The following is an 18,121-nucleotide window of genomic DNA, read 5'->3' as shown; positions in this document are numbered from 1 at the left end:
ATACCCAGGGCTCGGTTTACACCTATTGCCATTTCTAGCCACTGGGGGACCATATCTGATATTAATGTTAAAAAAACCTCATAAAGTGAATTTTGGGGGTGACTTCTAGCTCACCTGGTAGAGCGTCCCCCAATGTATGCTGAGTCATTGGCAGTTAGGGTTAGTCATTGGCAGTTAGTTGCCTGGGTTTGAATCCGACCTGTTGTCCTTTGCTGCACTCTGTTCTCTCTCCCCCCTGTCCTGTTATTCTCCAGCTGCTTTATTGCATAATAAAGGCAATAAAAGCCCTAAAAAATGTTTAAAAAAATATTACGGCTGACCCATTTTGACTTTTCACATTATATTTTGCAATAACTTCGTCTCACACATGCTTCAGTTTAGTCTTTTTATAAAGGCGAATCCCCAAACCAAGCTCGACCAGTCAACAATGTTTATTTAAGTTATTGATTCAACCAAAGCAAATACATCACAAAGTTATTCAACCTTAATCAAATAATATCATTTCAAATCAGTATAAGTCTCTATAGTAACACTTTAACTAGCAGTACAAATGTTTGTATAAAAATATAGTTTGACCATACTATTTGTATAATAAAATTATTTAAAAAACAACAGTGACTAGCAGTTTGTGTTTTCCAGGTTCTATGTATAGTCCTCTGCCAGTGTGTCAAAATAGTTTGTGTCTGCGTATAGAAGGAAGCCAGAGAACAAGCTGTCCGCCCAGCCCGGGTCTGCAAATAAACCATTCTGATCGTGGAAGAAGATCTCCAGCCACACCTCATCTTCTGAGTTCAGGTACATGACAGTGGACCCAGACGCAACGTCGTGGTTCCCCGTGTTGGCATCAAAGGTTTTGATGCGATACTGACCATTCTGCACCAGACCAATGGCCAGGTGTTTGTTGGCCAGTGTAATATCGTAGGAGAAATAATAAACGCCTGGGTATGCGCAGATGAACTTGCCCGTCTGTGGGTTGTAGTGTCCGCCCTCGTCAAACAGGACCTTGTTGAACTTGATGGGGGTTTTCTCTTGAGGGTAGCTGCTGGTGATTCCCACAGAGAAGGCAGATTTAGGCAGCAGGCTGCCACACTTGCAGATTCCTGCAGTTCCCTTTTGCCCTCTTTTGCCCTTGTCCCCTTTCTCTCCGTCAGGGCCCAGAGAACCAACTAGGCCCACATCTCCGTTCTCTCCGGTCGGGCCTCGTTTCCCTGCAGGGCCACGATCACCTCGGCCTCCTATCCTACCTGTTGGGCCAACTCTGCCCTTAAACCCTGAAACAGAAAAAAAATCATGTTGGATTAGGAGGGTCTGGCGAGTCCACGCAGCATTCCGGGATGGGAGAAAAACGTGCTCTGGTTTATTGGCATTTCTTTAAACCAATCACAATCCTCTTGGGCAGCGCTAAGCGTTGGACGGAGCCACGGTGCCTCTGCTAAATAGTCTTAGGAAGGAACTAGTTTTGGTGGAACACGTGTACCATCGAAGGTTGTTTTAGTCGTGCAACAGAAAATTCAGATTGGACAGATAGTCTAGCTAGCTGTCTGGATTTACCCTGCAGAGATCTGATGAGCAGTTAACCATAGTCCTCACAAATCCAGCGGAGGTTAGAACGCCAACACAAAGAAAGAGGAAGGTAACGGTAACATCTGGTGGAAATGAGTGACATCCAGCGGAATTTCCGGCGGCACCGGAGCAATCCTGGAAGAGGAACGTCGTGGATATAGACTAGTGATAGATATAATGATCGTTGTTGGCAGTACTCTGCCATATGAATGAGTTTCTGTTCTGCACGTGTTGAAACTGACTATTAAAGGTGCTCTAAGTGATGTGACGCGTTTTTTAGGCTACAACATTTTTCGTCACATACAGCAAACTTCTCCTCACTATCCGCTAGCTGCCTGTCCCCTGAACACACTGTAAAAATTTGCGGTCTCTGTAGACAGCCCAGGCTCCACAAACGGCTACAAAAACAAACTGCGCCAACCTGCCCCACGAACCATAACAAACAGTGTTCAATAAGGAGCTGGTCGAGCTATCACTGCAGCAGCGTTAGCACGTAGGTTACTTCCATAATGCATATTCATGACTCAACCGGCTCCTTCTTGGCTCCCTTTCCTGTCTATGCACTATCACTATCTAATAAAAAAAACAACCAAAAACTAAGTTTTAAAAAAGCTACTTCATCTCAGTTTTCTCCTCCATTCTCCAGTAGACTTGCAGTAACTGCATTGGCGACGATGCGCATTGAGCTCAGGTAAAGTACGCGCAGCAGGGCAAGGAGGCATTTCATTGGTTCTTTCCAAGCGGACCACGAGGCAGTGATTGGTGGGCGTTTTTACAGAATTACAGCAGCTACAGATGACGGATCTTTTTTGCTCCTTTTTCGGATCCCGTAACTTATTTATTGTTGTCGGGGTGTAAATGCCATTTCAAACGATATATATGAAAAAGTGTATATTGGAAATAGTTACCAACCCTGCCTTTAAAGGAATAGTCAATGGAACACAAAACCCCACCCAATGTCATGCAGTAATTTAGCTTTGGAACACAGACATCTTGACATTTGAACAGCACAGTTTGGGTTGATTCATCCAAATCTTATATTCAGTTGACTACACAGTACATTCCCCGTAGCTAGGGAACACTGTATGTTGGTGCAAACACAGGTGAGCTCTTGATGGAGGTATGTGTCTGAATTCCTGTTTCCACACATAATGGAAACACAGGTGCGTTATCAGTGACAGATTTATGGCAGTTTACACTGCAGAGCTGATATCAATACAGTGGTTATTTCTGCTGGACGAGACGAACAGACGCAGGCCTTCCAAATATTTTTGCAGCTTTGTGGCAGCTTTACCTCCAGGAAAATTTCACCTTCCGAATATTCTAAAATAAAGTAAATAAAGCTTTACCAAGCTGTGACCAACCAAGATAACTTGTTTGGTAACGCCTTATAACAGGGGGACAAATCCTATGCTTAAATAATGTTTAACTAATGCATGACTCATGATGATTTAATGCATGAATTAATGCAGGATGTATCAGGAATTCATGCTGCTCAACCATTAATTCCCAGTTACTTTATGCAGCGAAATTAGCTGGATTCCACGTGCATAAAAGTTCATGTCAGACCAATGCATTTGCTCAGCCTCCCTGAAAGCAGGACAGTATATAATGAAACTGCTTCATGTAGTTCTACTGGAACATAGGGTCAGTTTCAGCAGATATGACAGAAATGTAGTTTTATAAGTCTTACCTACTGCACCTTTAAGATTGAAAGCTGGGGGGAAAGGCTAGTAAGTGGATCTTGAGTTTGGCACGGTTTTATGTTGCTTCATAGGACACTTTATGTACAGAAGGTGTACTTTTTTAAGACCAGTCCCTATTAGCTTTGTACTGTCCATGACATTCATGTTCTTTTGGGGAGTTGGAGGCCTGAAGCCTGATTACATAGATCATCTTTCAGCCTGCAGTGTGTGCCATTCTAAACAACTCCTGCATAGTTTGTCTGACACTTCATTTTATAACCACCCTATTTATGGAAATGACTTTTTCAGTGGAACTCATTGATCCATCTTCTCTAGGTGAGCTCCTGCTCATGCCAGCTGTCAAATAAGGAAACCTTTCTGTGCCAGCTTTTCCCTTGCACGGACCGGTGGTATTTATTTATTTATCGGCACACATAAACTGATGCTGTGTCTGTTAATGTTTTATCATATACCTGTGTCTCCCTTTTCTCCCTTTTCACCCTTCCTGCCATCTCTGCCATCTCTTCCCGGGATACCCACATTCCCATCTGCTCCTGGGGGCCCGCTGGGACCATGTTTTCCAGGCAGGCCCGGTGACCCGGGGACACTGCAGATCAGACGCGGTGCTCCTTTCACTTTGGTCTCAAACAGCTGTCCAAAGATGCAGTGGCACAGACAGACTGCTCCCATCAGCGCCCACATCTTCAAATCTGTAAATGCAAACAGCAACTTTAAGATAACTTTGCTGACAGACAGCTAACATGCTTTTAAGACCTATTCAATGTCTGTCCTCATGGGGATTGGTATTTATCTCAGTGCCCATTATATAGCATAATTTGTCAAAAATACAGAACAAAATTGTTTTGTGTTTGCTGATGTTCAGAGCAAAGGGGAAAGATAAAAAGCAATCAATAAGACAGAAACTGTGTTTATGGTGCCAGACCTTTAAACAGGTTCTCGGGAGCCTGCTGTCAGTTTTCACACTGCTGTAAAACACTTACAACAGTGTTGTCATGGTCACAGACAGTACGACTGCGTATCAGTGAATCTAATTTCTGATCAAGTACAGCATGAGGCCAGATGTGACTCTTTTAATGAGAAGCAATTGCTATTTGACTCTGTCTCACACGGATGTTCTCATCCACCACAGAATTGCAAGTGAGACCTCAAACGAAACCTTTGTCTCTGTTCCAAGTCTTCTTCTTTTTTGCCAAAACATTCCCAAGTTATGACATAACATCCAGCACAATGTCTGTCAGGGGAAACCTAATTATGAAGCAATGGCACTCGAGCTGACATAAACAGTATAAGTATATTAAGCATGTATATGTATGTTACAGGGAGAGAAAGACCTGATCTCATCATGTATAACTGTGTTTCACTGACGCAAAACAACCACAAGTTTAAAAGCAATAACACTTGTGAAGTGGTGAATGACTTAAATCCACTCTGGCAGATGTTGGACATCAAATATCCCATAATAATGCCATCTATAGAAGCTTGCCAATACCAACAAGATGTCTTCTTCTTCAAGAAAATCTTTAGGGAGTGACCAAATGCAAAAGTAAAAGTTTAGCGTTAAGATTTATGGATTTCATTGATACACATGCGTGTTTTGTCTCTCTGCATATTGGCCCATGTGGGTGTGAGAATGTAAGTTCTGCATCTGCTCTTTGGCTCTCTCGGTCAGCAGGGGCGTCGGAACATGTGTGTCAGGTTTGCAGAGAGGGATCATCCCTTTTAAAAATAAGTGTCTTTTTTTATTGCAACGTGTTTTCCTTTGCGTTACACGTCCCGTCAGTGCAAGATGCTGCTTCAGACAAATGATGTGTCTACTAACGGGACAATAAACACAATGAGATAAACAGGATGGACACACAGACACATGACATAAAGAAGCTGCACACACACACACACACACACACACACACACACACACACACACACACACACACACACACACACACACACACACACAGCCCCTCTATGCTGTCGTTGTGTTGTTATTTATTGACCTGGCCACAGAGCCAGTGTGAGGTCCTGTGAGAGAGAAACCCCGCCTTTCAACTCTCTCTGCAGCAATGATGTCAGCATTAGTAAAATGGCTATTACTAAAGAAATGGTCGTCTCTTTACACACACACACACACACACACACACACACACATACACGCGCATACACACACACGCACACACGCACACATGTGGACGTGCCTGTACGTGTGCATGTGGACATAAATGCATGTGAAAAATGCTCTTACATGGATATATGTGCCTGCAACTCATTCCATCGTAAGTTACACCTTTACAAAGGGACATCAACATTCATTTAAAAAATTAGGCTATTTCTGATTTCTTTTTGTAGATAACAAATGTATTAAACTGTCTTCCTTTTCCAGTGAACACGTGGAGCAAGGCAGATGCTACAGATCCAATGAAAAGATTGTGTTTTGGCTATCCTTCCCTGAGAATGTCTGTGTCCACTTTAAGTAATGGCAGTCTCTGTGACGGCCTCGGGGTGTGTGTGTGTGTAATTGATGTCAGGCACAAGTTAACTGATGATTCCTCAGGCGGCAGGTGGTTTATAATACCAGGTTATCATGTTTGAAAAGTGTAAAAAAGAACAAATAATATAATATAACAATAACAATAACTTCTTTCAGGGAGACCATTTACTATATATATTTAAATAATTATAATTAGAAGCCATGCATGCATACATGTGGGTGCAACTGTAAACAAACACTGATGCAAACAGACAGGGATTTGCAAAGTCACTCAAGGTATTCGCTTGGCATGAACTGAAAGTCTTAAAGATGAAAGTGTTTCTGTGTCCATCTTTTTTGTTAATGGAAGGTCAACAGTGCAGACAGAGGTATGTTACAGTGTTCTTACCCCACAGTTTGCAGCTGTTCATCTCCAAAGCTGATCAGTATTCTCAGTGTTTGAGAATCTTCGTCCTATCTGCTCAGATTCCGTTCTTTTTGATGATTTGACCCCTTGGCTATCATGTCATTTGTCTTTTTTTTTCCTGCTGTGCTCTCAGATATCTGCGTGCAGAGCTCAGCTGCTTCGTTGCTGACAGTGTTTTGTAATGCAGCAGCAGTCTGAACTCCCTCCATCCAACCTTCCCTCCTCCCTCCCCCTCCTCCTCTTATCCACTCCCTTCTCTCTGCCTCATAAACTTTCCCGAAGCAAACACACATCATCCAGAGAAACTCAGCGTGTGGATACACAATCAACTCCATTATGTCATGGATGAAGACTCATTAGATTTCAGACCCTCAGTGTAGAAGTCAGCAGCTTGGAATCTGTAGAATAAAGCTGCTGTTCAGTGAAAAGTCTGATTAATACAAGGGAGAAGTCATGTGTGCCTCAGTGTTGGTCTCCCTTGTATTTCCGACACTCGCCCCTAGATGGGGCCAGAAGTGATGTGAGGAAGTGTGAGGGGGGATTCTGGGATTATTTCCTCACCACACATGATTAAATGGAGGCCACCTTACAAAAAAAATAATGTCTCCAACATCAATCAATGATATGTTAACGTGACTAGTTACTTTAACAAAGTTATTTCAGCTAATCAATGTGTTGATTAACCTTTATGTTAACACTTGAGAGGTATAATGTACAGCTATATACATGATATATAAAAAAGTAACACACAGCAACGGTTGTCGTGAGCTGCTGATCACTGGAAGTGGACTTGAAAGCAGTGTTGTAGTCGAGTCACCAACTGTCGAGTCCGAGTCTCGAGTCCCCAGTGTTAGAGTCCAAGTCTGAGTCACCAAAGAAGAGTCTGAGTCGAGTCACCATTACCTGAGTTTGAGTCTGAGTTGAGTCACGAGTCCAGATAATAGCGACTTGAGTCAGAGTCCAGGACTTGAGTACTCCATCACTGCCTAATACACATAAAAGTAGTTGGAAACTTCATCCAACTTCAGAGTCCTATTACACAAATCCTTGTTTCCAAGTCATCGGTGCACAAGTCCAAGTCGGGTCCCGAGTCCACAGAAAAGCGACCCGAGTCAGAGTCCAGAACTCGAGTACTCCATCGCTGCTTGAAAGTAAGAAAAAAGTGTTGCACACTCTGGCTCCATATGCATTTCTCTAGTTGATTCAGATGATGATGGATTCTGTTCAAAATCAAAAATCCTATAGATATAGATTATCATGCATATTATAAGGAATTATATAATTATAAAAGCTATGTTTTTTCTTGATTGTTATGTAAGTTAGCCACAGAAGTGGAAAAAAGTATTTAGAACCATAGTGCGTAGTTTCTGTTGCCCGCATGAGGAATTCTAAATAATGACAACAAAACTGTCGGCGCGTCTATAAAAACAGACCCTTAAATTGTACTTAAAGTACACACTGACCCCCACCCCCACACTGATTTACACTGATTTAGTCAAATGCTAAAACAAATCTAACCAGATCCTGCTATCAGTATGAGGAAGCTTAAGTAAAAATATGAAATATTTAGTATTTATCTTGTACATGTTTTTTGCACATGTTCCCAACACTGTCTCTGATGACTATAATGGACTTCCATCAGTCTTAGATTCTTTTCTTTAAAACACATGCAGCAGCAGCAGCAGCAGCAGCAGCAGCCATGTTGTGTCCAAACAGAATGGGTCTTTATTCAGGAAGTGAAAGAAAAAACAAAAGATTGTAATCAACACCCCATTTAAATACAAAACCAACAAAAATAAAAATAAACATGATATTCATTTTGCATATCAAAGAACCATTCAGTAATAATTACAATCCAAACACCTCATAAACCACTTTTGTGAATCTATACACAAACTCTGATTTAGAAATTAGTCACTTTAACAATAAAATTACAAATATTTAGCTTTAAAAATAATTAAACTTAAAATAATATCTCAGCAATTAGCATCTTCATTTTTATATATCGTGAATTTCCACATAAAAATACAAAATGATACCAATGACATTTAAGTATGAAAAATTATTCCAAGAACTCTGCTACTATTAAATGAAATACCAACGTGGGATAAAACAAGATGAAAATGAAATAGAAATATGCATGAAAAAGTCTCTCCTTTTTGTTAGCAAAACACTATCCAAAATAACTACAATCATTTACAATCAGTACAAAGATTTCTGGATTTAAAAATAGTTGCAATGAAAAAACTGGGGTCAATCTTTTCTGACAGTAAAAAATGACACTGTGGATCAGAAATCTGCAAAATATGCAATGAAAAAAATAAATCTGCATTTAAAAAGGTTTACACTGTAGTTCTTACTTTTTATACAAACATTAGAAACAGTATTGCACATCACAACACAGATTCGAGGTTAGTCAGCCTTTCAAAATGTGTTATATTCAAGTTTCAGAGCATCTATGAGGAAAGGCAGCCGGGGCCTCGATGCAACGGGGGGGGGGGGGGGGGGGGGGGATATCAAGTGTCTTCCAAGAATAGAATAAAACCTTCATGTTTCCTTCCTTCAAATGAAATGTGTCGTGTGTATCAAAATAAGAGTCAACTGTATATCAAAAGCTTTGATGTTGTTACTAATGACATGATTCTTTGTCTTTGAACAGAACTTTTGGACATAGTTAGCACTGGGGGGGGGGGGAATAAATTGTATTCTAGTCCTATTTAAATAGAAAAATACAATCAAAATCAAATAGTTTTTTTTGTCTACAAAAATAGTGAAATAAATATGATTTTTACAAAAACAAAGACACAAAGAGAACAAAGTAACAGTGTTCAACATAGAAAATAGAACCTCACAAAAATATCACGAGTCAAGTGTTACAGGTGACGATATTCAAATGTGTTCATGAGAAACATGGAGGGGGGGTTCGGACTCACCGTCCTCACAACATCCAGATTACATTAGAATATATTAGAAAATATTGAATTCCTGCTCTACTCATACATAACATCGATAACTTAAGACATCTTAAATAAGTAATAATAAAAAAAATTTGAATAAATCTGTAGAATTTATAAATAGGTGGAGGTTTTCAGACAATCCACACCTGCACTCAAATCACTTAAGGGGGTGTGGATAAGAAATAAAAGGAGTGGTTACATAGAAAAGTAGTGCATAATATATATATATATATATATATATATATATATATATATATATAAAAACATATTGAAGGGCCAGTGATTGGTAAGTAGTTTTAACACAGACAAAATAAATTATACTACTCAACTAAAGTCAGAATCTTAGTTTCATTACGGTTTTGTAACAGTACACACTCGACGCCTGAACAATGATACTGAGGCGTGGTACACAAAAAAAAGCCCAAAGGGACACGAGAGCGACACACTTGCACAGTACCAACCGGACGGCTGAGCCACCATCCTCACAGAAAGATTGTCCCAAAATAGCTTGTTTTTGAATAATTCAAGGGTCTCGGTGGAAACCAAACACACAGACAACTAACACGAGGAGAGGGGAGTTTCGGTTTTTTAGCACGCCACGAGACCTAAGTCTCTCGTGGTCGTCGTCGTCGTGAAGCTGGCTGAGATGTAGAGATACGTTACCTTTTACTAACTGAGCCAGGGTTCCCCTGGATTCACAGAGTTTCATTACAGGGTAACTTGAAGGTATCTACATAAGAGTGACATGACACTGTCATGACACATGAACCCTAACCCTAACCATAATGGCCGCTTTAGAGTAGCCGCAGCCAAGCTGGCGCGCGCCATCGTGACGTCAAAATGACGTAGATCTTGCCGGCGTGCCCGGATTAATGGGCAACATGATGTCAGGACTCTCAGAGTGACTGCAGGTCTCTCTGGTAACCTTACTGGGTTAAGATGAGTTCTTTTATGGTGAATGAAAGGCTCGATCCCACCAAGTAGCTCATCCAATCAAACTGAAGCATTGACGTCAATGCTGCTGCCAGTTCTGCTGTTGTTTACTTTTTTCTTCTTCTTCTAGTCCGTAGAAAGAGCAAAGTTGGTAGCCTTTCGTCATTAGCGCCCCCTCTGTTCAGGAGAAGACTGCAGCTAGTGTTGCGACCACCTGCGCCGGTATCAACAGTTACGGTAATTTAGTGACATCACATTTGCACGCGCCAGCTGTATAAGACCCTTGACTTGTCATGACAAAAATGAATGACACTTACTAAAAGAAGCGCTATGTCATGACACGTTCATGACAGTGTCATGTCTACTTATGTAGATACCTTCAAGTAAAGCGTAACCCATTACAAGCGAACATGTTCTAATGATGCTTCTCCTGGTTAAGTCTTCCAAGCTGATCAAGTGTTGTGTTTGCATTTGGTCTGCCAGTGGGCGATGCTCTTTCAGATTGACCTTTGGAACCACACACAGACACGGGATAGGGAGGGGGGAAGGCAACGTCCTTTGGATGGTTTAATTCTCCTCTACGTAACTAAACTAGAGCCTCAGTCTACACTAATAACAGTCACACAGCACGGGGACGACACAAACACAAACCACTGAACACCACTCTGCTCCTCAACAGGATTGACTTCTCTTTTTTTTTTTTCACTACACAAGCCACCGTGTCACAAAACGATGGCGTCCACTAAGTCTACAGCAGAACCAATATCACTTTTTGTATTGTTAAGTATGTAAACTGATCAAACAACCGAGAAACATCAACTCATGCACGTTTAAATATATATATATATATATATATATATATATATATATATATATATATTATTTGTTTTACTTATTTAGCTTTGTCTGATTTTTTTTCTCCCTCTTAGGCATCTGTAATAGATGATCATGCTACTCACTATAGAAATGTATGTCTTGTGTTTGATTATGCTATCAGTGGTTTGTTTTTTGTTTTTTTATCCTGCATGCTTTTTGTGTAGCTATTGTCATTACATGCACTTTCCATGGCAATGGGGGCCATTTTGTTTATATGATTCTGGTTTATAAATGGCATTAAATATAATACCTACACATCTATTCTTATATACTATATATAGCAGCAAAGCTTCTAAAATAGCTTGTTAAGTATAAATCTTGAATACAGTTAGCGGAAACCAGATTTAGTATTTTGAGGTATCACTCTGTGGGTCAGTATGAGCGCAGAAATAACCCTAGCGTCTTTTTTAAATTTTTTAAATAAACTCTCTAACATGAAGACAGAGCCCATGGCAACTTTAAAAAACAACGGTTTGTTTTGCGGCAGAAAATGTGTCAATTTTCATGCTTCCTATCTTTTTGCTACCTTTGGTTAATGAGCTGGGGCAGGCGTCAAGATTAGAGAATCAAGGTTTTCCCAGAAACAAGTGTGCACGACACGCACTGTTGGGGTGGCTAGCAGCGGACAAACAGACAGACAAGCTGCCCCCATGCAAAAAACATTCCTGTATCTACTTTAAATCTCACATACAAAAATAATAGTAATAAAAAAACCTACAAAAATCAATCTCTTTTTTTAAATCTCCTCTTAGAAAAGATGAAAGTACCACAAAAGAGTTGTAGAGTTGTCAGAGCCTGAGATGTGAGGGGGGTTTTGGTGAAAAACTGAGGCTTGTGGTGTTTGGCTGCTACAAAAGATATAGAGATATATATATATATATATATATATAGTTATATACTGTATAGTGTTACGTACTGGATTATACTGATAGCTTAGGAGAGCAGGAGAGGCGGAGCGATGCTCTGTTTCCTGTTAGCCAGTGTTTCATTTCCCTTTCCTCGGCCTGTGTCACCATGGCTGTGGTCGCGTCTCTAGTTCCAGCGGAAGTGAATCTGGCGCGGGCGGTCGGCTCCCTCTTTGACCAGCGGCTTGTGGAACTCCCGTCCGGCGCGGGAGTGGATGTTGGCCCAGCAGAATTCGCAGTAGTACTGCAGACAGGTGACGTTAGCACAGAAAAAGGGAGCAAACTTCCCTCCGCAGCGCGCACCCTGGCACTCGTCGCATAGCTGATCATCCAGGACGTAGGGCTTCACCTCCACCTGCACACACACGTTTTAGAGGAGACATGGAAAGTGCATAAATACATACAGTATATGCATGTGTGCATGAAAGGCCAGCACTCATTACAGTTCTGAGATCACTTCACTGGCTTCCAGTGAACAAGAAAATTGAGTTTAAGATTCTGTTGCTCGTTTATGGGCTAGAACTAATGGGCTAGGACCAATGGGCTAGGACTAATGGGCTAGGACTAGTGTGCTAGGACTAATGGGCTAGGACCAATGGGCTAGGACCAATGGGCTAGGACTAGTGGGCTAGGACTAATGGGCTAGGACCAATGAGCTAAGACCAATGGGATAGGACCAATGGGCTAGGACTAATGGTCTAGGACCAATGGGCTAGGACCAATGGGCTAGGACTAATGGTCTAGGACTAATGGGCTTGGACCAATGGGCTAGGACTAACTGGCTAGGACCAATGGGCTAAAACCAATGTGCTAGGACTAGTGTGCTAGGACTAATGGGCTAGGACCAATAGGCTAGGACTAATGGGCTAGGACCAATGGGCTAGGACTAATGTGCTAGGACCAATGGGCTAAGACCAATGTGCTAGGACTAGTGGGCTAGGACTAATGGGCTAGGACTAATGGGCTAGGACCAATAAACATCACTGATCTTCAAAGGCATGAACCTATCAGAGCCCTCAGGTCTTCAGACACTGAGCTGCTTGCAGTTCCTTTTATTAAAACCAAACATGCAGGAGCAGCTTTTTGTTGTTATGCTCCTCATGCCTGGAATAAACTTCCAGAATCCCTGAGATTGGCCAGCACCTCACACACATTTAACCCTTGTGTTGTCTCCCCGGCGACCATGCAACTTTTTGTTTTTATGGGTCAACATTTTAAATTACTATGCTTTTTTTCAACATTTTGGTCATCTTTTTTGACCCTTTTCCCCGATGTTTTTGTCACTATTTTTGACGTTTTTGTTACTTTTCCTTAAGTATGAAAAGCCTTTCTCAACGTTTTTGACATTTTGTCAATGTTTTGTGAAATTGTTATCAATGCTATAAAATTGTATAAAACACCCAAATTCAATAAAGGTAGTGAACTGATCATTTATTTTACTTGTGAAGAGCGTTGTATGGAACATCCACGTTATTTATTTTTACAATTTGGTTGAAAAAAAAAACTAATTTCTGATATAGAAACTTTCTGAGGACAACAGGAGGGTTAAGTCAGGTCTTAAAACATTCCTGTTCTCTGGGGCTTTTTAAAACTGTACAACCATACCTATCATTTTGTTATCTTTTTACATATATGCGATCTTGTAATTTCACTCTTGTTTTTACCGGTAATGTGTCACTATAAATGTAATCTGTTTTTGTTTGTTTTATTCTGTAAAGTACTTTCGACTGCTCTTGTGTATGAGTTGTACTATATAAAGAAATGGCCTTGCCTTGCAGACTGGAGAGACTGGGAAGGAAGCTAATTCGATCAGCCCTAATAAGCTTTCACTCACCATAGCAACAAGCTGCTGCTCTCACACACACACACACACACACACACACACACACACACACACACACACACACACACACACACACCTTGCTTTCACAAAATGTGTGAAAGACACATCCTCATAATACTCTTTCTGAATAATCGTACCCGCTTGTCAATGTCTCCATGCTGCAGCTGGACGAATCTGGCGCTGATGGCAGCGATGTAACTCTGTTGATTGGAGAAGGCCACTCGCCCCGCCCCCTTGGGGTACTTGAGTTCGGGATCGGTGTCGATGCCCGCGTAGCAGACTCCACCGTAGAGACGATCCATAATCATGGCCAGCTCAACTAGTCAGAGGGTGACAGGCGGTCAGACACAGCACAAGTCTCAATCTAAAGTACGTCCTACGTTTTGAATGAATAAATAGATTTATTTCGAACAACATACAAAAAAGATTAACAAAAATAAAATAAACTAAAAATACAAGACAAAGTATTACATTTTTTAAGAATAAGCAAAATAAATAAATACTCTGTTTATTTAAATAAATAATAAATACTGTTGTCTGAAAAGGAGTAGGAAGAAGCAAAATGCTTTTCGGGTCCTACTCTTTATGAAATGTCTATACCCTTATCAAAGTGTTTTCAATCTGTTTCCTTTCAATACACAACCATACATCCCTATAACCGAAAACATCAATTGATCAATTAATCGATCAAGTTCCTATTCCATAATTTTCGTAATTAACTCATTTGCTCATGTACCATCCTTAAGCTACTGAGCTACTTAGTTTCTAAATAGATCAAAAGAAAACTGAAACAAGTTCATTGTTAAGTAGAAAATTGATATGAAATTGCTCATGGAAAAACAAAGTATGTGTAATTACTTGCTCTCAGGGGGCGAGGGACGCCTCCCACAAAGATGGTCTTGCGGGGGTCTAGGGGCTGAGATCCATCCATCACAAAATCACTGTCGCTCAGGTTCCAGGGTCGAATTTGCACCTGGAGTCAAAAAGTCAAACTGAACGTTAAATCCACTCTCTGTTTTTTTTCAGGAAAAAAAATGGAAATGGCAGCACTGTGTCTGGTTAGTGGGAGCTGGTGCTGTTGGACTCACAGGCTTGTCCTTGATGGTGGGGCTGGAGACACACAGGTAGAGCTTCCCATCCTCCTCCATGCAGGCTTCAATCAGAGCCTGCACTGAGCTCTCCTCCTGGAACAGCAGGAAGGCGTATCCTAGGAAACACACACATCCACGGCGTCAGTGTGCGCATTAAACACACTCAAATGAAGACTGTATGACAAAAATCACGCCCTACTCTATAGTCTTAAAGGTCCCATATTGTAGAAAGTGAGATTTTCATGTCTTTATTAATTATAAAGCCGGTCGAGGTGCTATATATATATATATATATATATATATATATATATATACTGTAAAAGTATCAAAACGCTCAGCGTACAGAGATACAGGCACAGAGCCTGTATCCGGAGGCGGTGCATTCAAACCAGCTGTCCGGACTTTGGTTCGAAGGGTACAGTATGGTTGTGATGTCACAACTAAGCTATATATAGGCAGAAAGTCCCGCTGCAGCGCTGTTACAGTCATTCCAGAGCAGCAATTACGTTGCAAAAGACCTGGAAACACTGACCAATCAGAGCAGACTAGGCTTAATCAGGAGGAGGGCTTAAAGAGACAGGCGCTAAAACGGAGCGTTTCCGACAGAGGGTAAATACAGGTATATTCAGACAGACAGTATGAGACAAATAATGTCTTTTTTTTAAAACATTAAAGCATGTAAACATGTTCTAGGACAGTGTTTCTCAAACCTTTTTCAGACCAAGGACCACTTACCCCCCTCCCCCCCAAAAAATAGCTTACTCACTCATTGTCTCAGTGTTGGCATATTAATGAGGAAGAACAGTGTTTTGTCAGTTGACAGTAACCGTAAACTTTATTCCTCTGTATTTCCTTCAAATGTCACACTGATCATTTGTGACATACAGAAAAAAAACTATTCAAATAATAATGTACATGAGTTTATTTAAAATAGAAAACAACACATCTATGCTTCTCAATATTAGGCCTTGGAGTTGATGGCAGACAGTTTGAGAAACACTGTTTTTGAATTTTAAATTAAAATCTTTACCAAATCAACCTGCGGACCACTCTTTGAGAGAAATTAGTTATAGGAGATACCCAAATATACAAGTATAAAGTATAAACCTAACAATGAGCATGACATGGGACCTTTAATAAAGTTTAGCATCCATACATGTATGTTTAATACGGAGGCTCGCTGCTTTCATCAATACCTTTAGGTGGAAAGTAGGATTTGCTCTCGGCTTTGTGTGGCCAGTCCACCACCAGGTGACCAAAGCGGCGGAAGCTCGAGGTTATTTCATCTGAGGAGAAGTGGGAAAAAGAACAACAGATAGGTGAAGAGAAAGAGAGATGGTCTGTAGAATAGAAGAAGGCCAGCAGTACACTGCAATACTAAAAGACTGTGTTATCCTCACCAGCGGTGGAATGTAACTAAGTACATTTACTCAAGTACTGTACTTAAGTACAAATGTTGAGGTACTTGTACTTTACTTGAGTCTTTTCTTTTCATGCCACTTTCTACTTCTACTCTGCTACATCTCAGAGAGAAATATTGTACTTTTTACTCCACTACATTCATCTGTTACAGCTTTAGTTACTAGTTACTTTAGTTACTCAACTACATTCATCTGACAGTTTTAGTTACTAGTTACTTTACACATTCAGATTTTTGCACACAATTACATGTAATTTATAAAATACGATGTTTAATTATAAACTACCCAACAGTATACAGTATAGGCCTACAAGTCCAGCTGAAATGATTAGGCCATTAAACACTTAGTTGATTGACAGAACTGTTTGGATCGTTTCCAGTTTCTAAAATGTGAGGATTTTTCTGCATTGAGTACTTTTACTTTTAATACTTTAAGTACATTTTCCTAATGATACATACTTTTACTTAAGTAACAGAGTGTTTTTATAGAGTGGTAATAGTACTTTTATTCAAGTTAAGGATCTGAATGATACTTCCACCAGTGATCCTCACCTTCATCTATGTCAGGAGGCAAACCTCCCACAAACACCTTGCGAGAGAAGCGCTCGATGCGTTCCCCATTTTGGTGGGGGTAACAGTTGGGGGAGCCATGGACACCTGGGACACCGTGGTTGCCGTGGCCATCGTCAAGGAGATTGTCATCAATAGGGAAGAGGGAGGAGCGGCCTGGTGGAGGAAGTAAAAGGCAGTCAAGGCTACAGCAAATGTCAAGCATTCACAATAACGCACAGAAGCAGAAACATAAATCACAAACATGTATCTAAAGCTGTCTGCCTCTCCTGACACATCCAGAGGAGAGGCTGTCTTTGGAATAATACTTGTGTGGTTGTGAGACAAAGCACCAGCTTAAAGTGAGGATTATGCACAATTTGTTTTTTTACAGGTCTGAGACTGAAGCGTGATTTATGGTTCTGAGGAGGCTCCACGCAGTGCTTTCGTCGTAGCCTACGTAAGTGGCCTGAAGTTTGTGTGTTGGTGTGTGCGTCGATCTCTTTAGGAGAATAGCACGGTCGGCATGTGTGTGTGTGTGTGTGTGGGGGGGGGGGGTGGGTACAGTGAGTGAGAGAGTGGCGGCGATTCGCTTCGGAGCGAATAGCAACTCTAGAGTCCTAGTGAGAGAACCAAAGTGTCTCCTCTGTTCTTTCTGACCACGGTGGGAGATGTGGAGCAGGAGAAGTTAACCCTCTCCTTGATTTCATGTTGTTTATGGAGAAGGTGAACCAGGACATGAGTCGGGGGAATTGCAACGCTTCCAAGCCACGGCTGAGCAACGTTTGCTGCTGTGACGTGTAGTTACATTTTTCCAAGAGGTGCACGTCAGGCTACAGCGTAGGGTCCGGCGTAGGGTCCATGCCTCAACGTACCTTTGTACAAAGCCATGGCGTAGATTTAACGCAGAAACATAAATCACGCTTTAGATCATGTGTGCTCCGCTCTGAGCAGTGTGGCCGATGAAGCAGGTGAGGAAAGGCAGGCTGTGTGGAGCAAAGCTGTTAATAGCATCACTGAGCAGTATGGAGCCCCAAAGTGTTCAATATTAAATATATTAATAAGCGATTATAAAATGAATAGTCATATGAATGAATTGTATAAAAATATATAAATTAAACAATAATTTGAGATTATTTTAAAAAGATTTTTCGAGTTCATTTTTTGTTCATATTATATTATTATTATTATATTAGGTTTTTATTTTTTTTTCAAATTTTATATTCAAAATGTTCTGTTCCAAAAGTCAGTTTATATTTTATTATGGATTTTGATTAATGCCACTTGCATGTCTAGTACCTAAAACGATACGATCAAGTCAATTAAAAGTAATTTTGTTTGATGTTTTTGATAGGCAAGAGTAAGTGATTGGGCAAAAAAATTATAA

The 18,121-nt window shown here is 40.7% G+C and overlaps 2 protein-coding genes across 5 annotated transcripts in view; both read right to left on the bottom strand.

Moving 5' to 3' along the window:
• Positions 1-407: 407 nt before the first annotated feature.
• On the bottom strand, positions 408-11,917 carry c1qtnf7 (C1q and TNF related 7). 2 transcript variants are annotated; one of them, XM_028586762.1, is made up of 3 exons: positions 11,843-11,917; positions 3,722-3,958; positions 408-1,271 (listed from the first exon to the last, which is right to left on the bottom strand). In XM_028586762.1, the coding sequence occupies exons 2-3, from the start codon at positions 3,948-3,950 to the stop codon at positions 643-645; spliced, it is 858 nt and encodes a 285-aa protein (XP_028442563.1). In that variant the 5' UTR covers positions 3,951-3,958; positions 11,843-11,917; the 3' UTR covers positions 408-642. The 2 variants fall into 2 exon arrangements, with proteins under 2 accessions (XP_028442563.1, XP_028442562.1); XM_028586761.1 differs by lacking the exon at positions 11,843-11,917 and adding an exon at positions 6,143-6,357.
• The window catches only part of cpeb2 (cytoplasmic polyadenylation element binding protein 2), a 20,078-nt gene continuing 12,118 nt past the window's right edge, over positions 10,162-18,121 (bottom strand). For all 3 annotated transcript variants that reach the window (XM_028586758.1, XM_028586759.1, XM_028586760.1), the window contains 6 exons: positions 16,738-16,911; positions 15,962-16,051; positions 14,763-14,881; positions 14,533-14,647; positions 13,812-13,993; positions 10,162-12,186 (listed from right to left, as the gene is read on the bottom strand). In XM_028586758.1, the coding sequence (XP_028442559.1) occupies positions 11,959-12,186; positions 13,812-13,993; positions 14,533-14,647; positions 14,763-14,881; positions 15,962-16,051; positions 16,738-16,911 (908 nt within the window). In that variant the 3' untranslated portion in view covers positions 10,162-11,958. The remainder of the gene's footprint in view (positions 12,187-13,811; positions 13,994-14,532; positions 14,648-14,762; positions 14,882-15,961; positions 16,052-16,737; positions 16,912-18,121) is intronic.

Source organism: Perca flavescens, chromosome 9, assembly GCF_004354835.1.
Source record: "Perca flavescens isolate YP-PL-M2 chromosome 9, PFLA_1.0, whole genome shotgun sequence".
In the NCBI taxonomy this organism is placed as follows: domain Eukaryota; kingdom Metazoa; phylum Chordata; class Actinopteri; order Perciformes; family Percidae; genus Perca; species Perca flavescens.
This window is presented reverse-complemented; position numbering and strand designations above follow the sequence as displayed.